Source organism: Capsicum annuum, chromosome 3 (genome assembly GCF_002878395.1).
Source record: "Capsicum annuum cultivar UCD-10X-F1 chromosome 3, UCD10Xv1.1, whole genome shotgun sequence".
Lineage (NCBI taxonomy): Eukaryota > Viridiplantae > Streptophyta > Magnoliopsida > Solanales > Solanaceae > Capsicum > Capsicum annuum.
The window spans coordinates 92,795,389-92,822,216 of record NC_061113.1 but is presented as its reverse complement, the minus strand read 5'-3'; the positions used below and the strand labels follow the sequence as shown (position 1 = coordinate 92,822,216).

The window sequence follows — 26,828 nt, the reverse complement described above, 5'->3', positions numbered from 1 at the left end:
ATCATTAATGATTAGGTCGTTGGGCGAATAATTTAACTCTTCACTTTCCATTACGTTGTCAATCATGTCGTTATAGGAATCACTGTGATGCAATATCGAATATTGTTATCTTATTTAGATATTTTCAATTCTAGCATTTTTGTAGTCTCCTCCCTTTATCCGTGAATTGTACCACAACCTATTATGCAATCGACATAAAAAAAACCTACAATGATTGATATCTCGAAGATGAAACAATGATTATAGTCTATAATTGGTTTATAATCGTAAAAGTTTTAGAACAAAAAAGAGCCGGGATGTATTTCTTACCAATAACGTGCTAAACTACTGAAATTAGGGGTGTGCAAAAATCAAACCGACCAATAAACCGAACCGATAAAAATGTTATTGATTTATTGTTATTAGGTTATTGGGTTAGCGATTTTTTAATGGTTTTATAAAAAAAATTATTGAGTTATTGGTTCGATTTTGATTTTTCTTATTGGGTAAACCGATAACCCAATAAGAATATACTAAATTAATATTTTACACACACACACACACACACACACACATATATATATATATCTTAATTTCTCTTTTACTTCTACAAATTAACAAACATATTATTTCAATCATACAAACTCTTAATTCCTCCTAACTAACATTTAGTTCAATCTTGAAGATTTTTGTAAATTAAAAAAAATCATATAGGATTTTGGTTGCAATTAAGATTCGATTTCTTTCATCTTAGTTACTATTTTTTCAATTTTATGGATATTTTCTTATCGGTTAAACCGAAAATCAAACCATTAAGGACTAAAAATCGATACATCAAAAATCGATAAAAAATATCTTATTGATTTGGTTATTGGTTTAGCAAATTTAAAAACCAAAAAACTAAATTGATAACACATAAAATCGAACCGAACCGACTGATGCACACCCCAAACTGAAATAGAGCCATGAGTGCACAATCCATAAATAACCTTTAATATAGTAATAGATGATGAAACCTGTGTTAGAAAAGTCAGCTTTTACAATTAAAAAAAATCAACTCCTATTAAAAGAATTTTGAAAGCTTAGGATAACAATAAATGAAGTGGAGAAGGTTTTACTCGTTATGGAGTGATTTTTCAATAAAAATTAAATTTTTTGACGGGAAAAGGCATTAAAAGGGAGAAAAGGCAAGAACTTTTCTAGCCTTTGAAGGCAAAAAAGTAGTAGGTTTTTATAATTAAATTGAGAAAAAAAGTTATTGTACATGGGACTACCTTGTATTTAACAAACATTTAAAAATGGGTAAATTCCTATCTTGGAGTGATGCCTTTCCCTTCTACCTGTAAAGTATTTGGCTGTCCAGAAATGATAACCTTTTCAATAATAACAAACACCCCATACCGACTACACAAGCGCAGCAGAGGGCCATTGAATTTTTCCTTTTAGCAGGAAACCATAAAAACATCAAAAATAACTCAATCCCTAATATGTGTTGGACTCCGCCGAATGAAGGTTTGAAGCTTAACGTAGATGGTTCCTTTGACTCGCACTTTAATGTTGGTGGGGCTGGGGGTTTAATTAGAAATACTCACGGGCACTGGGTATTAGGCTTCAACGCCAAATTTACTGCCCTATCTCCTCTACACTCTGAAACACTAGCTTTGTACTTGGAACTTAAAATGGCAAAAAAATGGAATTTACAAACATTATTGTAGCAACTAATTCCACAACTTTGGCTTCAGCTCTTAATGATGATATAGCATCTGACAACAACCTACTCATCAGGTGCAAGGATCTTCTACAAGAGTTGGGGATCACATTGATACATCATGAAGATAAGAGGTCTAACAGAGCTGCGGATAACTTAGCTAAGAAGGGTAGGAAGAAGCAAGTACCTTAGTTTTTTTAAGAATGGGCAGTTCCATCTTTGTTTGTTCGTAAAGCTATCGCGATAAACAAAGGGGGACTTCTTTTGCTAACTAGAATATTGACTCTAACCATACTACGATGTGGTCTAGAAAAATCACTTTTGTAAGGCACGATGTGCCAGTAGTTCCTAATGTGTGTACTATGTGTAATATTAACAACTTAGTCGATGACCCAGTAGAGTCATATCCGCAGCTTTATACTATGTATGATACATATTAGGTAATGAATAAATCCCTTTTCAATCAAAAAAAAAAACAAGACTTTATGACTAGGAATTATATTGTATTAGTTAAAACTTTAGCATTAGGGTTAAAAGCTTTTGTACTTCAAATGATGAAATTATTAAAAAAACACAGCATTTCACAATTTTTTTAGGGATCATTTGGCAGAAGGGATAAGAAAATAATTTTGGAATAAAATTTGAAATTAACTTTATCTCATGTTTGGTATGAGATATTATTTAGTCCCGAGACTATTTTATTTCACTATTTATACTAAAATGATGAGATTATTATCTCATGAAATGAGATAAAATAGTTCATGAAATATCTACCTCTGATATCGCTATTTATTTTATCTTTTGTCAAATCAAAATTTTAAAAATGCCCTTTTACTATTATGACACAAATAAATTGAATTATTAATTATTAATACTAGTGAATACTTACTCGGTAATTAGAAGTGTAGCCGAATCACCTACCCAAACGTGCTTATTCCAATCCTTAGACAACAAGGAAACGAGAGAAAAATTGTAAACAAAGTCAAACTACATTGTGGAGGAAGACCAAGGTGGACAACATTGAGGAAAGTGATTTCTCTCAGAAAGTCAATTCTGAGGCTCCTCCCTAATTCTCTCCCCATTAATTACAATTCCAACAACAACAAGTAACATGTTGAAATTGATGCTGCTCTTCGAATTTCCCCCTTTTTTTAACTCTTCCTAATCCCCTTTCGATTGCTACAATTATTTAGACTCTGTTGTGGACTTGGAATCACAAAGTAGTTTCATATAGTTGTTGCTGCTTTGACTGCCATTTAGTTGTCTTTTGTAGCCAGTTTTTGTATTTTTTTTTTAATAACTGCGTGTACCAGGTAACTTTGTGCGTGTTTTATCTTTGATAGGAATTGAACCTGAGATAGTTCTTAACTCACGTCATTGACCACTAGACCACACCCTCCTTAGGTGCAGCCGAATTTTTGTACTTCTGGAAGCAAAAAATTTGCAATTAACTTATCGGGAAGCTAACTGTATATTATCTTCAATACAGTAGTGATTGTCAGACAAAATTCCCTATCACTTAATTTCTGCTATGTTTAGAATGGCTAAAATAACTAGTGAGCCTATAATTCTTTTGTTTGCCTTTAAGATGTAATTGAAATTAAGTACTATTATAATAGAGGGGTGGATGCCTCGAGTCATTATGAAGCAAGTAAAGATATATTTATCTTCAAGATCAATTAATTAAATGCTAGAATGTTTGTCAGCCAACGGTTCTACAGGAAATTTGGACTTGTGGTTTCTAATTTACTTTTTCTTCTACTTCATCTTCTATCTGATTCTTGTCAATTGTTTCAATATGAAAATTTAAGTTCTCTTGAGCCTTTCTTGGTCAAAGGTTATACAGGCTAAATGTGGTCTTGTTATTCTATCTATCAGAAATAGTCTCTCTACCTCTAAGGTAGATATGAACGCTGTGTACACTCTATTCTCCCCAATCCTCGCCTGGTGGGATTATACTGTGTATCTTGTTGTTGTTATTGTTGGTCTTGTTATTCTATCTTCTTTTCTCTTTTCTTCTTTCTGGTGCACTATTGATTATTTCCTTGGGGAGAATTGCTAGAGGAGTTAAGGTTTAGAACCAGAGATAACATGTTTGGTGAATCAATGTTAAGTTCCCGTCTTGAATGTTCTTTGAGTTTCTTTACAGATTTTTAACTAAAGGTGAATGATGGTGGTGGTGCACATGGTGCGGAAAAGTATAAGTTAAATTTGACTTTTTGGATATCGTAAAACATGGTTTCTCTGTCCCTCCCCTCTTTGATGTAGAACATATTTCCTCTGCCCTCTGTTTTGCCGTACTTTTTCTTCCCACATCTTGTAGTGGCAAAGCACATTGAACGATGAAAAAGAAGCTCTATGTCATATGATGGAGTCTTCTTGCAGTGTCTGTTGAGTTTTGATTGGTCAAATTATTGTTAATAGTATAAGAAGCTGGCCCAACTTAAATGAGATAGATAGCTGCTCTATGATCTAATATTCTTGCCAATACATTATCTTCCTTTTGCAAGGGGGCAGAAAATTACTGTTTTTTCTTTCCCTTATTCTATTTTCTTTTCTGATCCGGGGGTGTGGGGTGTTTGTTAGCATATATATTCCTTTATTCATTGTTTTTCTTTTTATCTTTTTGATGTTTCTTCAGGGAATGGCTTCTTTTGGGGATTCGTGGATCCAGGAATATAATGAAGCAGGAAAACTCGCGGATGACATCAGTAACATGATATCTGGAAGAAGTTCGTCGCCCTCAACAGGACCAGAAGCACAGCGTTATTCATCTTCAATAAGGAGGAAGATCACAATATTAGGAACTAGACTTGATAGCTTACAATCTATTGACTCTAAGCTTCCTGGAAAGCAACGTTTGTGAGTTTTCTTAATTTGAGTCTTCTTATGCTTAATGTTGTTTAAATGTAATAAATTGCTTGTACTTTGGCAACTTGTTCATATGACTTTCTTGTCGTGATGTTAGCACACTTCGTATCTGTTCCTAAATAGCTAGTGGAAAGTTGTATTTGACCTGCACTGAGTATATTTTTATTGGATGAGGGTGAATATTTATATTAGTTGAAATGTGTTTCTGGCCATATTTTCTTTAGAAATCATATTTTGGCTTCATATCCAGGGCTATCCATACCTAATCGTCTTTAATATTGGTCAATCAAATTTTCCATCAGGGAAGAAAGATATCGGGCAATCAAATACTTCTTGGCTTCCTTGTTTCCACTTCTAATTAAGCAAGTAAAAATTGATCGATACATCAAATTGGCCTCACTTATCATGAACTATGCATAATCTGCAACTACTGAATAATGCAAAGGCAAATATCTTCTATCTTTCCCTTAAAATGTAAGCTCCCATAAGGCATGCAATTTGAAATGGAGGATGTAATAGGGAAATCAATAGCAAACACAAGTCATCCCTTGTTTTTCCCCATAAGTTGTTAGTGAGTTGTCTATATGGAGGATTACTGAAGAGAAAGTATTTCAAATAATCAGCTCTCTTCTGTAGTCACTGTTGACAATGTCTAGGGTCCCAATTGTGTTAGTTTGCAGAACTTCTATTTTTATATTTCGGGAATAGTACCTTTTTGCTTGTGAATATCTTGAGGGTGGGGGAGGGGCAAGTGTTACAAGAATTTTGTAGCAGTTGTCTGTCTGCATTTCTCTTTGAACAAATTGGCCTTATAGCATTACTATTTACTGGTGATTCTGCATAGATTTGTTAAGCCTTCTTCATTTGTATGCAGGACAGAGAAAGAGATGAATCGTCGGAAGGATATGCTTGCAAATTTAAAATCAAAAGCAACTCAAATGGTTTCCACTTTGAATATGTCGAACTTTGACAATAGGGACAGCTTACTTGGACCAGAAACAAAGGCAGCGGATGCTATGAGCAGAACTACAGGCCTTGACAATTATGGTGTTGTTGGTCTTCAAAGGCAAATTATGAAAGGCAAGTTGTTGTGCTATTGGTTTTTCTGTTTCTTTTGTATGTTATCTATTGGCTTTTCTATTTGTGTAGAACAAGATGAGGGGTTTGCAAAATTAGAGAAGACTGTGATGAACACCAAACATATAGCCTTGACAGTTAATGAGGAGCTCGACTTGCATACAAGACTCATTGTATGAGTTACATTTTTGCTTGTTCCTATTTAACAACCTTTACAGCCTATTTTCCCTGTGAAATTGTTTTTCTATTATTGAAATATGATGTTGACTTCATTGCGCTTTCATTGTCTGGCTCAATGCAGGATACCCTGGACGAACATGTTGATGTCACTGACTCAAGACTTCAGGTGACAATTTGTTTCTTTTGGAACAACTCATGAAAACCTGATATTGTTGGTTGTTAATGTCGGTACTAATTTTTTCTGGGATGGCACTTCATAACTTCATTAAGAGTCTGGAGTGGTGGAGTGGTATATCTGGGTTCACGGGAATCCAGTAGCTTTTTTCAAACCCTATATATGATCACAATATCCACTAATATATGTAAATATTTGACTCGGATTAGTTATTGTTGTATACTTAACTTGGGGGTTTATTAAATTAAATGTTATGGGGGCCCTAAACTATTTCCACCAACATGGTAGCGTGGTCAGATCTAGCAATGCATCCTTTATTGCTTTGGTGCCAAAGAAAAAAGGAGCAATTCACCTAAAAGATTATAGGTCAATCAGTCTAATTGGAAGCGTTTACAAGATCGCGGCCAAAGTGCTTGCAGAAAGGCTCAAGGTTGTAATGAGAAAACTTGTTTCCAATCATCAAAATGCTTTCATCAAGGACAGAGAAATCACAGATGCGGCTGTAATTACAAATGAAGTTCTGGATTGGAGAATGAAAATTAAGGAACCGGGCATCCTATGCAAACTGGACATAGAAAAAGCTTTTGACCAACTCAATTGGTCATACCTCTTCTCCATTTTAAAACAAATGGGTTTTGGAGAAAGGTGGATTAAATGGATCAAGTTCAGCATCACCACAGTGAAGTATTCAGTTCTAGTGAATGGAAGTCTAGTTGGTTTCTTCTCACCACAAAAGGGGCTCAGGCAGGGAGATCTCCTCTCTCTTTTTCTTTTTATCCTAGCCATGGAGGGCCTTAGTAATATGTTAGATAAGGCCGAACAGCTGCAATGGCTAGATGGTTTTAATGTTGGCACAAGGAACACTGTTAATGTCTCACACTTACTGTATGCAGATGACACCCTTGTTTTCTGTGGAGCAGATAGATCTCAAGTTCTTTACCTAAATCTAACACTGCTCATCTTTGAATCACTTTCGGGCCTTTATATAAACATGTTAAAAAGTGTTATATTCCTTGTTAATGAGGTTTCAGACCTAGAAGAGCTTGTAGGAATACTTGGTTGTAACACTGGTTCCCTCCCAACCACTTATCTTGGATTATCCCTGGGTGCCGCATTTGGATTTACATCTATTTGGGATGGGGTGATTGAGAAGTTCGAGAAAAAGTTGGCATCTTGGCAGATGTAATATCTTTCAATGGGTGGGAGATTGACACTGATTAACAACGTGCTAGACAGTATTCCAACTTACTACATGACTCTATTTCCCATACCTAGCAAGATATTGAAGCAGCTTGATAGGATCAAGAGGAATTTCTTATGGGAGGCTAACAATAAGGATCACAAGTTTCACCTGGTAAAGTGGATTAAAGTGGTAAGGCCAAAACAAATGGGAGGATTGGGCATAAAAGATTTGGCACTTCACAACAAATGCTTACTCATAAAATGGATATGGAGGTATACTCAGGTAGATCAAGCTCTATGGAAGGAAGTAATCAAGGCAAAACATGGAATCGAAAATCATTGGTGCTCCAAGCTGTCCAACTCCCCTCATGGGGTAGGCCTATGGAAGAGTATATGCAAGCTTAAAGATGAGTTCTTTCAAAACACTCGGTTGGTAGCAGGTAATGGTATACATATTAGGTTTTGGAAGGATAGGTGGCTGGACAATATCATTCTGATGGAGGAATTCCCTAGGCTGTTTCAAATTACATGTGCACCAAATTCTTCCATCTCTTAGAATAGGGAAGACAACACCTGAAATGTACTTTTTAGAAGGAACCTACAAGATTGAAAAATCGAAGAAGTGGTCAACTTGTTCTCTAGGCTAGAAGGTCAGGTGATAAATGTCCAGGAAGCAGACAAGTTAAGGTGGGATAGTGACAAGAATGGTAAATACTCGGTGAAAGCAAGCTATGTAATCTTATTTGCTCCTAATGGGGTGCTTGATAACTAGCCATGGAAGTTGATATGGATGACAAAGCTCCCACCAAAGATCATATGCTTCAGCTGGACAGCTCTTCATGAGGCTTGCCTTACTCAAGATAACCTTAAGAAAAGGAAATTTCAGATTGCCAACAGATGTTACATGTGCCATCAGAACGTTGAGTCCAACAATCATCTATTTTTACATTGTAAAGTTGTTGCTGGCTTATGGAATATGTTTTTGTCTATATTTGATATTAATTGGGTAATGCCAAATAGCACCAAAGAGGCCTTTGAGTGTTGGTGCAATTGGAGAGTTGGTAAGGCCATCAAGCCAATTTGGAAGATGATACCTTCTTGTATTTGTTGGTGCATATGGTCCGAAAGGAACAACAGATGTTTTGAAGGTTTATCAACTCCAAATCACTCCCTTAAGGCTAGGCGTCTTTTGTATCTATATAGTTGGCATAACCTTTCACCCATAGATTCCCTTGAGAACTTTTTGAACTTTGTTAGCTCCTTGGTACTAGTATAGACTTTTTTGTTTTTGAGCTAATGTACTACTGTCTTTCTCTAACTTTATGTACTATTCTGCATCTTGTTGATGCCAGCAATGAAATTTCTTATTACTTCATAAAAAAAAAAAACTTTAAAGTCTAGATCCGCCTCCGATGGATATGAGTCTTAGTGTAAAAGTCAATACCATTTGGGTCATTTCAGCTATATGAATCCCCAATATTCATTCCTCATAACTTAACTATTGTTGCTTTACCCATTGACATCCTGCAACCTGTCTCATTTATACAGGAAAGGCTATGTTTTGCACATAGGCGGAATTAATGGCTCCTTCTGATGATATGGATAATTGTTATGTGGTGGCTTATGACCCTAGAAAAAAAAATCTTTACTATTGGTTTTTTTTGTGGGGAATAGGGGTGGGGTTAGGTTGGCGCTGTGTTAGGTTGGCGCTGTGTGCTCTAAAGCAAGTTGAGATGGTTTGGGCATGTGGTGATGAGATTTTCGAATGCCCTAGTGAGGAGGTGTGAGAGGTTGACAATGGATGGATTCAGGAGAAGTAGAGGTAGACCAAATAAGTATTAGGAAGAGGTAATTAGATGGAAGGTGGCGCAGTTGCGGCTTACTTTGGACATGACCTTAGATAGGATTGGGGAGAAGGACACAAATTAGCTAGAAGATTAGTAGTTAGGAGTGCATTGTTCGTTTCCCTTGCTAGTAGTCGTAGGGCTACTCTTGTAGTTCCTTGTTCTTCGATATCTATCACTATCTATTGTTTCGTGTAGTTCGATTGTAGTATTATTTTGTTGCAGTACTATTCTGCTACTATCTGTTGCTTTTGTCACGATCTATTATCTCTTGTACTTCCCCTTACGTCTTTTTCTGAACTATTTTGTATTGAGCCAAGGGTCTAGCTAGGGGTGTGCATCGGTTGGTTCGGTTTGATTTTACGTGTTATTGGTTCGGTTTATCGGTTTTCGATTTTTAAATATGTAAAACCAATAACCAACCAATAAGATATTTTCTTATCGGTTTCGGTTTATCAGTTTTTGGTCTTTTAACGGTTTGGTTTTTGGTTTGACCAATAAGAAAATACTTATAAAATAGAAATAATAACAACTAACATAAAAAAATGAAATCTTAATTACCACCAAAATCTACGCAATACATTTTAGTTTACAAGAATCTTCAAACTTGAACTGAATGTTAGTTAGGAAAAAAATTGAATCCTAATTGTTGGAAGCTATAAATGCTTCAAGCTTTTTATTATGATAATAGCCGAACTTTATATTGTGCCTTTGTTACCCTGAATAGATTAGTACTTTGTGAATCACTGAATTATGAATTAGTAATGCATAGAATCTATATACATACACATATCTATATATATATATATATATAGATAGATAGATAGATAGATAGATAGATAGATAGATAGATAAAGAGAGAGATTTAAATATATAACATAAATAGGGATAAAACAATAACTTAGTGTATCCTTATTGGATTATCGGTTTAACCGATAACCCAATAAACTAAAACCGATACCGAACCGTTTACCCAATAATTTTTTTTATAAAATCAATAAAAAATCGTTAACCCGATAACTCAATACCAATAACTCAATACCATTTTTATCGGTTCGGTTTATCGGTCAGTTCGGTTTTTGCACAGCCCTAGGTCTAGCAGAAATAGCTTCTCTATCCTCCCCAAACCCCATTGTTGTATTGATATGATGGAAAAAATATGTTAAAAAGAGTGGAGTATCCTACAGAAAAAATGTGATTCTTTATGAACATGTGATCCAGAAATGAACCAAAAAAAAAAGGACGCATAAACTAATATACACAAGGTTTCTTTTAACTTTTTCAAACTCTCTTCTATTTCTCTCTTTCCATTAGTGCAATGGGTGCTAAAGGAGCCTACTTCACACAGTCTACTCCTCTGTTTCAACCTTTGGACTTCAACCATAATCATTCTCGACACCACCCGTTCACTTCTAAACATGTTCCAAGATAAGCACCATATGCATGGAATCATGTAATGACACTAAGCAGGTTGATTATGCTCTAAGGGTTCATTGACTCTTCATCTGTGGACCTTAATGCTTTACATTCACCAAAGAAAAATGGGTAAAGAGGGGCATGTGACAATATCCTGGAGTGAACACATGGATGAGGAAGGACAAACTAACCATTTTTTACTAAACATAGTGTTCTGCACCATGGATTCTCATAACCATATGATGGAGTTTGTAGAATTTTGGAGCTTATGTCTGTCCACTGTGAAATAAAGTACTTATACGCATGATCTATTTCTTTAATTCTGTGCCAATGTAGCTATATATTCTCGAGAAAAATGTGTGTGATATCTTTGGAAATCAGGGAAGTTTGAAAATTACGACTTCCTCAAATTCACAATCTTATCCAGAAGCTTTAAATGTGAGCCCATTTGAAAGTAAAGCATGTTCTCTAGGAGCTTTAGGCGGAAAAGAAAAGAGAAAACAAGAAAAGAAAATGTCCTATTATCTTGATACTTGTGAACTTGCAATTTGAGGGACAAATTACCTTTTCTGTTGAGAATGGTAAGTTTGTATAATGAAGCACCAGAGGAACAACATATTAAACATAATACTCGTAGTCAAAGAACTTCCAACTCTCGGCTCTTAGAAGAATATCAAGGGTAAATTTTGGGTGTCCTGCTGCTGCTCTTCCCTTGTGGATTTGCACCCAAAGTTTGTCTTTCAAGTTTGCTTTGCCTTTTATACTCCATTGATTGCTTGAGTATGTATTTGTTGAATCGGAGAATGTAATAGATGTCAATGCATGTTAGCTGAGCAGTTATACACTTATGAAGCTTGGTGATATGGCTGAGATTTTTCAGTTTTCTGCTTTTATACACATTTGTGCGAGTTGTAGGATATTGATAGAGCGATGCAGTACTTTCCTTCATCTTTTTTCTTCTACAATACTGTCTTGGTTATAATTCGCTATTCACATTTAACTCAGTGGTTCCTCTTCGTCTTCCTGATACAGCGAGTTGGGAGGAAGCTTGCAATTTTGAACAAACGCACAAAGGGTGGTTGCTCTTGCATGTGCATGCTTTTATCAGTGACTGGGATTGTTCTGCTTGTTGCAGCTATATATGTGTTGATCAAGTACCTGTAAATGAGAGGAAAAAAGGTATACTGTAAATGCAAAAAGAACAAATACATTTGATTGTGCGTCCGGTAGAATTCGAACTTGAATCTTCCCTCTGCTTCTCTTTTCTTGCATTGCTTGGTGTGATTTGATAATTGATATGTTCCGTGATCTTGCATTCTTGATTCTGAACTCATGTTCAACTGGACAAGTCTTTGAAACGACTTGAAGAACCAATTAAAGGAGCCAAAGTTGCCTCTTCAGCTGCTTCTTCAGCACGGTTCCTACTGGAAGAAGCCCCAACTCTAAGCATAGCCGTTCCTGAATCTTTCATGATTGCCTTTACATCAGCAAAATCCACATTTATCAGTCCAGGTATCTGCAAAACAGAATGAATTGATCATAAATCTATCATAAGGTCGTTCATCAAAGCAGAGAGAAGCATCTAATGACAGTGATGGTAATAAACTGCATCCAATCAGGAAATGAAGTGCATTTTGCACTCACTGCTTGCATGTTCTTAACATTTTTGCACTTTCATGTCCAGTCAGAAACAAGCAATGTTGGCCACAAAATGACGATGCCTATTTCTACGTGCGTTCTGGAGCAGGGAGATCAAGAGGGGATTATGTACGAATAGAAAAATAAATAAACCCAGTATAACAGCTTATATGATAGATAAACTACCTCGATTCCCAAATTAGTTGAGTTAGGTCATATGAATCATCTGGTGCCGATCCGCTATACTCGGCATGAGAATATACGTTATTAATGAAAACTATACCATGAAATTCAAAAGAGAACTTATGTGGATCAGATACTGAAACAAAAAGAATGTTTGATGAAGGAACTCAGTGATTATATCAGATATTCCTTGAACGCCTTGACAAAGTACATCATCAGCAAGAAGAAAAGCATTTTGAAGTGGTGTCTGCTCATCAGCAATATGAAGAAGCCGATCATTGTGATTTACTATAAGAGTATCAACATTTCTTTGAAGTTTTTCAATTGCTTCCAAAGCCTGAAGGTCACCAAGACCATATTACAATCACGAAAGAATTTGGATGATACGGAACGTATGATTTAGCATGGAAAAAAAAATCAACCAGTTAGTACAACTCTGAGAATCTTGTTGAGGCTTAGACTACGGTACAAAGCTGCTTAGAGTGCACTCCAAATCCTTTAGATTCACCAAATAGGCAATCTATCTACCAACACTTCCATTTTCTTCAAATAAGTTGGTGTATATAAACCTCCTCCTCCCCCCCCCCCCCCCACAAATCCCTTCCCACCCCTGAATATACACACACATATGGTAAACTCCACGTCCACACCTTCCCGACCGGGGGTCCAAACAGTGGATTCCAATATAACTGAAAAAGAAGCGTTTAGCTATACCGACTGAAAATAACATTTGGACCCAATAATGTGATATGCAGTAACTTCACCTTCCTTCTGATAGAAAAACCTTTAACATACCCTATAGATGCCTTGGATCCCATTAGCATTATCCTTCAAAGTTGAAGCCTCATTTAGTACAACTTCACTTACACATGAAGAATTTTCATTTCAAACCACCATCATGCTACCTTATAATCTTCTTCCGGAGCACTATTTTTGTATAGATCAGCCAACCTGTTGTCATACTCTACATTATTTTCCTACTTAAACTAACTTTTAAAAAAAAAATTGGTAATGTTGTATCTGTTAGAATATGAGTAGGAATACGAATAATATATAGAATCCTCGTTAGAAAAGGAGTCTAATGTAGTGTCTAAAAATAGGTTCGATATAATAATTTAGATATAACAATTTAATAAATAATATTCTTTTCTTATGTTTATCACATAGTATTAGGGCATTGGTGGGGAAAATATCGTTGTGCATCATTCCAGCAAAATCAGTTGTCACTGAGCAAATTTTTTGGTGACTTTGTCAGTTAGTTTTTTATTTTCCAAAACCAGCCCACCACCAGATTCAGAACTTTCCGATGACAAAACCCCAGTCAGATTCGCTGGAAATAAGTATTGAGGGCGCCAGAAAGCAGGTCTCCGGCGAGCGTGTCAGATTGACTCTTCGGTGCGTGAGGCAAATTCCGACCACTTTTTCGACAGGTTTTCTTTCCAGTAGGGTTGCCTCTTCAATCTAAGGCTGCCCATATATTTTGGCAACTGAACACTTTTCTTCCAGATTCCGACAACATATTCCTAATTTTGGCTTGATCTAGTCCTATGATTAAGTCTGAATCCTTAATGAAGAGATCAGAAAATCAAACGTCACAGCCATGAAGAATCGACGGGGGGGAGACCGTTTTAGAAGATCTCGACCTAGGTGTAGTTATTGTAAAAAACTTGGACACACTCGTGACATGTTATTCTTGACCTAAGTGTGGTTATTATAATATGCTCGAACATACTCGTGAAATATGTTATTCTTTGCATGGTCGACCACCGAAAAATGCTCATGTTGTTCGGTTTAACACCACAGGTAGGCAATGGGTTTATTTATCTGAAAAGAAATATAATGAGTATCTTCAGTATCGAGCAAGTACGCAGATATCACTACCAGTAGCCTCAACTGCACAATCTCCTACCTTTGGGTAATGGGTTGTGGACTCTAGCGCTTCTAATCATATTTCTGGTGATAAATCACTTCTATCAAATATCATTTATTTACCGTCTCTTCCAACTGTCACTTTAGCCAATGGTAACCAAACCAAAGCAAAAAGAGTTGGACAAACTAATCCCCTATCCTTCGTCATGTTAAATTTTGTTTTTTTATGTCCCTAGTTGTCCTTTTAATCTTGCATTGTTCAATCGTTTGACTCGTGCCCTAAATTGTGGCGTAAGACTCTTTTATCATGCATGACCGTAGTACTGGACAAAAAATTGGTGAAGAATCTGAATCACAGGGCCTCTACTACCTTACCTCGCCTAACTCCTCTATAGCACGTCCAGTTACAGATTATTCGAACGTAATTCACAAAAGTTTGGGACATCCTAGTTTGTTCAAGTTACAAAAGATAGTGCCGAATTTGTCTAGTTTATCCACATTAGAGTGTGAGTCGTGCCAACATGGAAGACATACTCGAACTACCTTCCAACATAGTACTGAGAATCGTACAGAGTATATCTTTTTCTTAGTTCACTCTGATATTTGGGGTCCTAGTAGAATCAATTCAACCTCAGGGTTTCGTTATTTTGTTAGCTTCATTGATGATTATTCAAGATGTATATGGATTTTCTAAATAGAAGATCGCTTTGAGTTGTTTCCTATATTCAAGAGTTATTATGCTGAAATACAAAATCAATTTGGTGTCTCGATTCATACCTTTTGTACTGATAACGCCTTAGAATATATGTCCTCCCTATTTCAACAATTTTTGACTCATCAAGGAATTATTCATCAGACTTCTTGTTCATATGCCCCTCAATAGAATGGAGTAGCAGAGAGGAAGAATAGGCACCTCATCGAGACTGATCGCACTCTTCTCATTTAATCCAACGTTCCACTACATTTTTGGAGCGATGCAGTTTCGTATCTTGCCATTTAATTAATCGGATGTCTTCATCTTCCATTCAAAATCAAATTCATTATTCAGTATTGTTTTCTCAGTCACCTCTATAATTTTTTCCCGGTCACGTCTTTGGAAGTACATGTTTTGTTCATAACTTCACCCCAAGAAAAGATAAAGCAACCCCTCGTGCTCTCAAATGTGTCTTTCTTGGTTATTCTCGAGTACAAAAGATATATTGTTGTTGCTCACTTGATCTTCATTGGTACCTCATATCAGCTGATGTGGCATTCTTTGAGTCTTAACCTTACTTTACATCTTCTTCTGATCCTGATCATCCTAACATGTCTAAGATCATGCCTATATCAACTTTTGAGGATCCTCCAGTTACTTCTACATCTCCATCCATAGTACCACCAGTCTTTTACCTGCACCGACTTTTGAGAAATCTACAATACCTTCTACAACTCTATCGATAGCTAAGTTACTCGAACTCTTCACTTTCGGTACCGCACCCGTGTCGATACAACATGGGTGTGAGTGTGGGTGTGGGATACACACTCGATCTGGTCAACTGATTTTGGGTAAGTTGACCAAAATCGACTAGGAAAGTCCAAACAGATTTAAGAAATTTTTGTAATCAAAACAAAAACTAATGTGAAATTGAAGAAAATGGATTAACTTGAATATAGAAATTTCTATGTTATTGTTTTTCCTTTTATCTGCTTTCACGATTTTCTTCTTGAACAATATTTTCTCTTAAGTTTTCCAAATAATGTCTCATAATTTATATTTTATAACTCTATTTTGTGATATTTAAATTATTTTTTGTCGAATCCCAGCACCCGTATCCATCCCTAGATCCATATCCTGAATTTTTAAATTGAGATCGTGAAGGATCCAACCTCTAGATTCGTATCCGTATTGGAAACCCGCACTCGAGTTCGAGCAACTTAGATTGATAATGCCATCACTTCTTACTTATCATCGTCGTCCACGTATAACATCAGTCTCAAATGATTCCCAACTTGCACCGACTATAGACTTATCTCCTCCAATTGCACTTCAAAAAGGTATACGGTCGGTCCACTCGTAATACTAACCCTCATTATGTCCTTTTAAGTTATCATAGTCTATCATCACCTCATTATGCCTTTATATAATCTTTGTCCTTTGTCTCCATCCCTAAATCCACAAAAGAAGCACTTTCTCATCCAGGGTGGCGACAGACTATGATTGACGAGATGTCTGTTTTACATACGAGTGGTACTTGGGAGCTAGTTCTTTTATCTTCAGGCAAATCAAATGTGGGTTGTCGTTGGGTTTATGTAGTAAAAGTTGGTCCAGACAGCCAAATTGATCGATTTAAGGCTCGCCCTGTTGCCAAGAGGTACACTCAGATATTTCAACTTGATTATAGTGATACTTTCTCTCTTGTGGCTGAAATAACATTTGTTCATCTTTTTCTATCTATGGTTATTGTTCGAAACTGGCCTCTTTTTTAGTTGGATATTAAGAATGCTTTCCTCCATGGTGACCTTGAGGAGGAAGTTTATATGGTGCAACCACCCAATTTTGTTGCTCCGAGGAAGTATAGTCTAGTATGTCGATTGCATTGATCACTTTATGGTCTCAAACAATATCCTTGAGCCTGGTTTGGAAAGTTCAACACATTAATTCAGAAGTTTGGCATGATTCATAGTGAAGTAGATCACAATGTGTTTTATCGACATTCTGCTCCAAATCTATGTATTTATTTGGTGATTTAAGTTGATGATATTGTTATTATCAGAAATGATCAAGATGGTATCATTAGTTTGAAGCAGCACTTTTTTCAACTTTTCCAGACTAAAGAACTCGGCAAATTGAAGTACTTTTTAGGTATTGAATTTGCTCAGTCCAGATCATGTATTGTTATTTTGCAAAGCTAGTATGGCTTAGACATTTTCGACGCGATAAGAGTGATGGGATGTAAACCTATTGACACTCCTACAGATCTGAATACTAACTCCAATCAAAACAGGAGGAGCCACTCAATGATCCTGGAAGATATAGACGTCTAGTTGGTAAGTTGAATTATCTCACAGTGACCAGACGTGATATTTCCTATCTTGTAAGTGTTGTAAATCAGTTTATGGATTGTCTCTGTGATAGTCATTAGAAATTTGGGATGCAATTATTTGAATTTTATGATATATTAAGTCAGCTTCAGGTAAAGGATTGCTTTTCGACGATCGAGGTCAAGAACAGATCATTGAATATACATACGCTGATTTTGCAGGATCAGCTTATGATAAACGTTTTACATTTGGATATTGTGTTTTAGTAGGAGGTGATTTGGCATCCTGGAAGAGTAAAAAACAAAGTGTGGTTGCTCGATCTAGCTGCAGAAGCAGAATATCGAGCAATGGCGGTAGCCACTTGTGATCTATTTTGGATTAAACAGTTGTTGAGAGAGTTAAAATTTGGAGAAATCGGTGAAATAAAACTTGTGTGTGATAACCAAGTAGCTCTTCATATCGCATCAAATCCGGTATTTCATGAGAGGACTAAGCATATTGAGATTGATTGTCACTTTGTGAGAGAAAAGATACTTTCCAGAGATATTGTTACAAAAATTGTGAAATCGAGTGATCAGTTTGCACATATTTTCACCAAGTCCCTTACTAGTCCTCATATTAATTATATGTGTAACAAGCTCTGTACATATGACTTGTATGCACCAGCTTGAGGGGAGTGTTCGAATATGAGTAGGAACAGAAGTAATATATAGAACCCTATAGTATCTATGAGCATTAATGAAATGTTGGGTACCATACTTACAACGAAAGAGAAACCAAACACTAGTAAAGGAAAAGTAAACCTTGTTCTTCTTACAAGATTTTTACGAAGATTCTAGGAAGTCTAATAAACATTCTATATTCTTCTACACATCTTTCTTTACACTAAAAAATATAAGGATTGTACACAGTTTTCCAATCTCTATTGAACTGCTATTCTCTTCGAAGCATCTTGCTTTTCTCTCTTTCCATATAGTCCACCAACAGACCACACACAAGTTGGGATAGTACCCCACCATTTCTTATGTATTCCACTACCTCCCCCTTTTCTCCAACTATTTATTAACTCCATTGTGGTTCCTGGCATGGTCCGTTTTAAGTCTAGACATACTCAAAAAGATATGCGTCTGCCATAATTGTCCAAACGCCTTGTAATGCATCAATAAGTGGCTATTGGTTTCTGACTTTCTGACATAAAAAACATCGTGACGATAACTGAATCTCCTACTTTGTAGACTTTCATGAGTCAGACATGCTCTTCTAATCACCAACCAAGAAAAACACCTTATTTCAATAGGGCTTTTGCCTTCCATATTATCCTAAAGTGAAAGCGTTGTACATGATGTCCAGAAGAGTTCAAAAGTAAATATGCAGAATTTACTGTGAACCCCTTCCTCTCATCCCCTCTCCATATGATGGAATCTTCATTCTGGACAGCACCCTGAAAACTTTCCCAGATTTTTAGAAGCTTAATAGCTCTAGTGACCTCTCAATCATCTAATAATCTTCTAAAAAGATGAACTCTGTGATATTTAACTAACGGAATTCCCTATTGATTATTCCATTTAACTAACGGAATTCCATATTAATCATTCTCTGAGATTTTGGATATTAAAATATAGGCCAAACCCATCGGCGACCCCCTAAACTTGGCACGATCTTTCACTTAGGCAGCTCAAGTGGACGTTGTTTACTTTTGACACCTCAAGTAGCTATAAAGTGTGTCACTTTGGCACCTTTTGCTGATTCAGCAAAGAGAGTGTATTACACTCGCTTTTAAGCACGTTTCAAGGGTATTTTCATAATTTTTGAGGGATATTTTCATAATTTTGGAGTTGTCTTCTCCACACAACTTTCTTTAGCCTCCATTAATGAAGGTTGATATAGGTTGAATTTTTCAAGAATGACAACAAAATTTTACTCCATTAACAAAATACTCACTCTATTAACATACCTACAACAACAATACACACCATGAACATCAAATAATATTCCTTTCATTAATCAACAACATCATTAACACCAAAAAAAATGTCAACACTTGATTAAAAAATAGAACAGGCCAAACATATCAACTATTTTATTTTTAGCTTTTCAAGCATAGTGATACACCTAAATTTCTCCAAGTACGGCAGGTGCATGACAAGCTTGCTCGATCACGATAGTTCAGACACGAAAAGAGCTAGATTACTGGATTATTGTATCTCCTGTCCCTTCCTTGTCAACTTCCTCCTAATCCTCCTGTTCATATCTAAATTCGTGACTCACAAATTATTTAACAGTCGGGGTTCTTACACCACTAATGAAGGAATAAAAAGGCAACTTTCAAACACTAGCTGGTTATGAAAGTTTATTGGTGATAGAAAGCATGAAATTGAGGGGTGGGGTGGGGAAGAGAATAGAGGAGGGTAAGAGCGAGCAGGTAGAGAGCGGGTGGGCGGGTTGGAGAAGATGAATGGGGAAGGGGGGGAGTGGGCAGGTGGTGAAGGGGTGAGGTAGGTTGTAGAAGACGATGAGGATTAGTGGGGTGGAGGAAATTAAATTTTATAATTTTTTTTATAATTATTTAAGTTAAAAATTGCCAAGTGGCAATATTTGATTAGTGTTTTTTTATTTTAATTAAAAATAGATATTTAACATTTAATTTGGAGAAAAATGACAAATATCATAATATTATCGATCACTTTACACGTCATTGGCGCATGTAATACACGCACATGGTATAATTTTGTTGATTCAGCAAAAAGTTTCAAAATAGCATTTGTGTAAGCTACCTGAGGTGTCAAAAGTGAACAACGTCCACTTGAGGTGACTAAGTGAAAAATCGTGCCAACTTTAAGGGGCCACCGATGGGTTTGGCCTAAAATATATCTAACGAAGAATATTTCTAGTTTTTACAGGAGAAAGAGAAATCTACATTTTAGACATCAGGCGTCTAGTTGAACCACAAGTCCACCACTAAACTATATCCTTTTTAAATACTTGCTCTTTATTTTCCTACATTTCGTCAATCCCCTTAAGTGACCTACCTTTTTACTCTTAGATGCCCGGCATAGAAGAAAAGATTTCCAAAAGTTCAGCAGAAAGCGACAATCATAATTAGCTTCCTCAAAGAAGATGAAATGGCACTTTCCTGCGAAGATCTTTTGCATCTTTCAAAGCTGAACGGATACGTGACCACACCAACAGTCAAATAACCTGCTTCCTTTGCTATTTGAGCGACAATAGGAGCAACACCAGATCCTATACCTCCACCTATGCCTGCTGTTATAAACACCATATCTGAACCTTTAAGAGCATTTACAATGCCTTCCTTCGACTCCTCTGCTGCCAGTTCACCCAATAGAGGATTGCCACCAGTACCTATATCTCTAGACGTGACTTATATGAGCATTCCTTTCCAAAGAATTAATAATGACTTAAAAGCATATATATGTTGAACAAGTTAAGAAGAACACTAGCTTCAAATGTAATAACAAACAAAATGCATTATATGATTTCAAGTTATCATATATATAAAGGAACACGCTGTCATTCTTTGAGTGAATTGGTTTATAATATAGAAAATCTGTAGTTGTCTCTGGAGCTGTGCTGGGCTTGTTATTTTATCTGTACTTTGGGTACACAGAATCTGTATATGCAGAATAATAACTTCAACTAGAGTTCAAGTATAAATAAGAAAACAATGAAGTATATCAAATGCCCTCAACATAAGATCAAAATGACCTTTCGAAGAGATGTATTTTATTTTTTCAGAAAGTAGATGAAACAAAAATGAATAAGGCCAAGTCGTCCGAATTCACAGAGTTTTCTTAAGGAAATAATTCCCCTCACTGTACCCGAGGTTGTGGAATTCTTTCTCCCAAGATAAAATGCCAAACAGGCCAATTGTAGCGGTACCTCAAACAATTGGAAAACCTTCGAACGCACAGAACGTTTTGATTGATCACACAAAGTAATTTATAAGACAAAAAGTATTTTGTATTCTGAAAATTTTTGTATGTAAACCTGTGGATGCAGGTTTACATAGCCACAAGATGCCTCTTTTGAAAAGTGGCTAAGGTTCATCTAAAAGGTGTAACCTTTTCTGAAAATTCATGTCCATTCGTCCAAACAGTGTGACTGTTCTGAACAGGCATGCCATTTTGTGAATAAGTGTGTCAGTTCGTCTAAATAATGCATCAATTTACTGAAACAGTGCATCATTTCACCGAAACAGTGCATCAGTTCACCAAAATAGTGGCACCAGTTCGATGAAGTATTGCATCAGTTCGACCTTCTGTATGCATGTATAAATGGAGTACTAAAACCAAAAAATATTTTACTACATTTTTGTATTTTTGGATTAGATTTCTGTCTGGATTTCTTTATTTCCGTCAAATAAACTTTGTCCAAAAATATAGATCTCATCGATCGATCATTTGCTAAATCCAAATCCAAATTCAAATCCGAAGCCGAGCCGAGCGGGCGATGACGACGACGGCGCAAGGCATCTCTTATTTCTTGCCTCACTTACCATATGGAATAAGTGTTTTTATTATAAACACTCCAAAGTTCCCTTCTCCCACCAATGTGGGAGAATTAGTGAATTTTCCAATTTGGAGTACACTTTCTAAATTGGGTGTCTCCTTTCCTCTACCATTTTTCATTTTCCATTCACACTTCATACACACTTTGAACCCAACAATCCTCCACATGAATGGGGAATGACTATTTTTCATAAAAGTTGTACGGACAAGTATGTGATCATCAAGCAAAGACTGATTGCATCTGGATAAGTGGGTTTTCCTTTGAACTTTTCGTAGTGAACATGCATCGGATGCACTCGGTCAATCGGTAGATTTGATATCTTTGAACCATCGAGCTTTAGTGTACACCTAGACAATACATGTCACACGACCAGCCTTTTAACGTTTATGGTTCTCACGGTTTTGTTCTTTTCAGCCATGAACACGTCCCGGTTTCATGAGAGCTTAGAGAATAGGCCTTTACTAACATTCTCCTTAAAGCGGCTTCCACTTCGCCCTCGCATAGGTGATTTCTAAACGTTCAATCCTGTAGATTAAACTATTTGGTCAAATCTGCCAAATTTAGATAATCATTAAAAGACTTTTCACCTTAAGTCTTATCCTAGTTTACTGTACATTGTCTACATCATGAGAATGAGTTGGGTAATTAACAATGTTGAACCTGCCAGACACAACTTTGTTTGATCTCCTTGAACATAGCTCTTGGGATCTCCAGTCTGCTAGGTAGAGTTACCGCCATGCTGACTTGTCCTAAGCCTTAAACCCATTCCCTTGGATGTCCTTTCTACTCCTTCTCTAGATAGGCCTTTTGTAAGTGGATCGGACATATTATCCTTTGACTTTACATAGTCTACAGTGATAATTCCACTAGAGAAAAGTTCTCTAACGGTATTATGTCTTCGTCTTATATGACGAGATTTACTGTTATATATTATGCTCCCTGCCCTACCTATTATCGCTTGGCTATCAGAGTGTATACATACTGGTGCCACTGGCTTGGGCCAATATAGAATATCTTTTAAGAAATTCCGGAGCCATTCTGCTTCTTCGCCGGCTTTATCTAATGCGATAAATTCAGATTCCATTGTAGAGCAAGCGATATAAGTCTGTTTGGATGATTTCCAAGAAACTGCTCCTCCACCGATAGTAAATACATATCCACTTGTGGATTTTACTTCGTTTGATCCGGTGATTCAATTTGCATCACTATATCCTTCAAGTACCGCAGGATATTTATTATAATGCAAAGCATAGTTTTGAGTGTATTTAAGATACCCCAAAACTCTTTTCATTGCCATCCAATGAGTTTTGTTGGGATTACTCGTGTATCAACTCAATTTACTGATAGGGCATGCTATGTCTGGTTGTGTACAGTTCATTATATACATTAAACATCTCAATACTCTTGCGTACTCTAATTGCGAGTCACTTTCACCTTTATTCTTTCGAGCTCACATCCAATTAAGTCTTGGCAATACCGAATTCCATATACTGAACTTATCAAGTACCTTTTCAATATAATGAGACTGTGACAATGCCAACCCTTGTGGAGTTCGATGGATTCTTATACCTAAGATCACATCTGCAACTCCAAGGTCTTTCATATCAAACTTTCTCTCGAGCATTCGTTTTGTTGCATTTATATCAGAAATGTCTCTACTGATGATCAACATATCATCCACATATAAACATACAATGACTTGGTGATTTGGAGTGTCTTTAATATAAACACATTTATCACATTCATTTATTTTGAATCCGTTTGCCAACATGATTTGGTCAAACTTTCCATGCCATTGTTTAGGTACTTGCTTTAGTCCATACAATGACTTAATAAGTCTACACACCTTATTCTCCTTCCCTGGAACCACAAAACCCTCAGGTTGTTCCATGTAAATTTTTTCCTCCAATTCTTTATTTAGGAAAGCAATTTTCATATCCATTTGATGGATTTCAAGACCATATACCGCAGTTAAGGCAATTAACATTCGAATCGATGTTATCCTTTTTACTGGCGAGTATGTATCGAAGTAATCAAGACCTTCTTTTTGTTTGAAGCTTTTTACTACAAGTCTTGCCTTGTATTTGTCAATAGTACTATCCGCTTTCATCTTCCTTTTGAAGATCCATTTAGAACCTAAAGGTTTATTTTCGAGAGGAAGGTCAACCAAATCCCATGTATGGTTGCTTAAGATTAAATCTATCTCACTATTGATTGCCTTTTTTTCAAAAGGATGAATCCGAAGATGCCATCGCTTCCTTAAATGTTTGAGGCTCATTTTCCAAAAGAAATGTCACAAAATTCGATCCAAACGAAGTAGACGTTATTTGACGTGTACTACGTCTTGGATTTTTTTCATTATGTTTATTCTCAATTGGTTCATCATAAGGTCGTTTAGATCCTCCACTAGACTGTTCATGTCTAAGTTTATAGGGTAAATATTTTCAAAGAATTCAGCATTATCTGATTCAATTACCGTATTTTCATTAATATCCGAATGTTCAAATTTATGAATCAAAAATCGACATGCTTTACTACTTTTAGCATATTCTATGAACATGCAGTCTACCGTTTTAGGTCCTATCTTAACCCTTTTAGGTATAGGAACTTGAACCTTCGCTAGACACCCCCACACTTTGAAATATTTCACGTTGGGTTTCCTTCCTTTCCATTTTTCGTAAGGAATTGATTGTATCTTACTATGGAGAACTCAGTTGAGTATACGATTAGCCGTAAGGATAGCCTCCCCCCATAAGTTTTGCGGTAAATCAGAACTTATAAGTAAGGCATTCATCATTTCCTTCAAAGTTCAGTTTTCCCTTTCCGCAATTCCATTAGTTTGAGGTGAATATGGGACCTTAGTTTGATAGATTATTTCATTTTAATCTTTTTGTCTAACTGATTTTCAACTTCAGTTTTATATTGCCTAAACGCATTTATTGCTTCATCCTTACTATTTAGCAAGTAGACATAACAATATCTAGTGCAATCGTCAATAAGAGTTATGAAATACTTTTTCCCACCACGTGATGGTGTTGATTCATATCAAAAATGTCAGTTTGTATTTAGTCTAAGGGATTGAAATTCCTTTTAACGGACTTATAAGGATGCTTTGCATACTTTGATTCCACACACGTTTGATACTTTGATTTATTGCACTTGAAGTTTGGCAAAACTTTTAAGTTAATCAGTTTTCGTAACGTTTTGTAATTAACATGGCCTAAACGTTCATGTCATAAATCACAAGACTCAAGCAAATAAGAAGAATTCAAACTTTTATTTATTTCAACAGTCATTACATTCATCTCATAAAGGCCTTCGGTCAGATAGCCTTTTCCTACATATATTTCTCCTTTGCTAATTATAATTTTTCCAGAAACGGTTACACATTTGAATCCGTTCTTGTCTAGAAATGAAACAGAAATTAAATTCCTACGTAACTTCGGAACATACAAGACATTGTCAAGTGTCAATACCTTTATGGAAGTCATCTTTAAGAAAATTTTTCCTGTTCCTTCTACCTTAGCCGTAGCGGAGTTAGCTATGTAGATCGTTTCTTCTACTTGAGCCAGAGCGAATGACGAAAACAACTCCTTGTTGGCACATATATGGCGGGTGGCACCAGAATCCATCCACCATTCGCGAGGATTCCCCGTCAAGTTGCATTCTGATAACATAGCACACAGATCATTGCATTCTTTGTTGGATTCAATCATATTTGCTTGATCCTTCTTCTTGCCTTTCTTTGGGGCACGTCAATTTGTGGACTTGTGGCCAATCTTGCCACAGTTGAAGCATTTTCCCTTGAACTTTTTCTTGGGTTGATTGCTTCCTTTTTCAACTTTCTTCCTTTTCTTGGAATTGTTTTGGTCATCTTCTACAATATGTGCTCCATTAATTGTAAAATTTCCCTTTGACCTTCTTTCGGCAGCTTTATTATCCTATTCAATACGAAGTCGGACAATAAGATCTTCAACAGTCATCTCCTTGCGTTTATGCTTTAAGTAGTTTTTGAAGTCTTTCTACAAAGGTGGTAGATTCTCAACTATCACTGCTACTTGGAAAGCATCATTCATAATTAAACCTACAAAACCGTTTATGTGAGTATTAAGAACTTTTTTAATTTGTTCAACTAAGGTATTTTTCAAAGATATACCTTCTGCTAGGAGATCATGTATGATGACTTGCAACTCCTGTACGTGACAGACAACAGATTTGCTATCTATCATTTTGAAATCCAGGAACCGTGCAACAAGGAATTTCTTGATTCTCGCATCCTCCATCTTATATTTTCGTTTAAGTACCCCCCACAGTTCCTTTGATGTCTTAGTTCCACTATAAATACTGTAGAGGTCGTCTTGGAGACCACTCAGAATATAATTCCTGCAAAGGAAGTCTGAATGTTTCCAAGCTTCTACAATAACGAAGCGGTCTTTGTGCGAGGTTCCCTCGGGCACCTCAGGAGCGTCTTCGCTAGTGAATCGTTGCAGACATAAAGTGGTGAGGTAAAAGAACATCTTTTGCTGCCACCGCTTAAAGTCAATGCTCGAAAATTTTTTAGGCTTCTTCGCCGGTGCCATTCTTGGCGGAGCATTTGTGCAACTTGATGTGGCAATAGTAGTTACCCCCACAGACGTTGTCGCATCCATCATTTGACTTTTGTTAGTCATCTTTTCTGTCAACACAAAATAGAAAAATTTAGTATTTTCAAAATACTACTTATAAAGTTAAATAACTTTTCAACTTTTCTTCTTGTTTCTAATTAACGATGAAGTTTTTATAACTTCAAATCATAAACCGAGTGAACTTTAACTTATGATGAAGATTTTATGTTTTCTAATCACTAGTTAAATTCAAGCAGAGTAGAAAGCTTAAAACTTTAATCTCCAAAAATAAGTTATACAGATTCTGTAAATTTATTTCCTTAAGATTGTTATTTTATCTGTACTTCGGGTACACAGAATCTGTATATGCAGAACAATAACTTCAACTAGAGTTCAAGTATAAACAAGAACACAATGAAGTATATCAAATACCCTCAACACAAGATCAAAATGACCTTTCCAAGAGGTGTATTTGATATACTTCATTGTGTTCTTGTTTATACTTGAACTCTAGTTGAAGTTATTGTTCTGCATATACAGATTCTGTGTAC

The 26,828-nt window shown here is 36.2% G+C and overlaps 2 protein-coding genes across 12 annotated transcripts in view; one reads left to right on the top strand and one right to left on the bottom strand.

The window, feature by feature from the left end:
- Positions 1 to 2,590: 2,590 nt before the first annotated feature.
- Positions 2,591 to 11,737, top strand: LOC107863715 (syntaxin-51). Of its 10 annotated transcripts, none has more exons than XM_047408177.1 (6): positions 3,257 to 3,338; positions 4,329 to 4,549; positions 5,433 to 5,638; positions 5,708 to 5,808; positions 5,937 to 5,981; positions 11,465 to 11,737. In XM_047408177.1, the coding sequence occupies exons 1-6, from the start codon at positions 3,315 to 3,317 to the stop codon at positions 11,594 to 11,596; spliced, it is 729 nt and encodes a 242-aa protein (XP_047264133.1). In that variant the 5' UTR covers positions 3,257 to 3,314; the 3' UTR covers positions 11,597 to 11,737. The 10 variants fall into 10 exon arrangements, with proteins under 10 accessions (XP_016565291.2, XP_016565290.2, XP_016565288.2 ...); XM_016709808.2 differs by having other exon boundaries at positions 3,272 to 3,424; XM_016709805.2 differs by lacking the exon at positions 3,257 to 3,338 and adding an exon at positions 2,591 to 2,712 and having other exon boundaries at positions 5,433 to 5,808.
- Positions 10,776 to 26,828, bottom strand: part of LOC107863717 (cell division protein FtsZ) — an 18,942-nt gene continuing 2,889 nt past the window's right edge. The window contains exon 2 of one of the 2 annotated variants that reach the window (XM_047408179.1): positions 10,776 to 11,948. In XM_047408179.1, coding sequence (XP_047264135.1) covers positions 11,769 to 11,948 — 180 coding nt within the window. In that variant the 3' untranslated portion in view covers positions 10,776 to 11,768. Of the gene's footprint in view, positions 11,949 to 25,579; positions 26,349 to 26,828 lie in introns of those variants that run through there. The other variant, XM_047408178.1, reaches the window with a different exon arrangement.

Excerpts from the sequence above, each read along its gene's own strand:
- LOC107863715 (XM_016709801.2), top strand. The coding sequence starts at position 3,383 with ATGTTTGTCAGCCAACGGTTCTACAGGAAATTTGGACTTGTG. Across the intron at positions 3,425-4,328 it reads ACAGGAAATTTGGACTTGTG|GGAATGGCTTCTTTTGGGGA; the intron begins GTTTCTAATTTA and ends ATGTTTCTTCAG. Across the intron at positions 5,982-11,464 it reads TCACTGACTCAAGACTTCAG|CGAGTTGGGAGGAAGCTTGC; the intron begins GTGACAATTTGT and ends TTCCTGATACAG.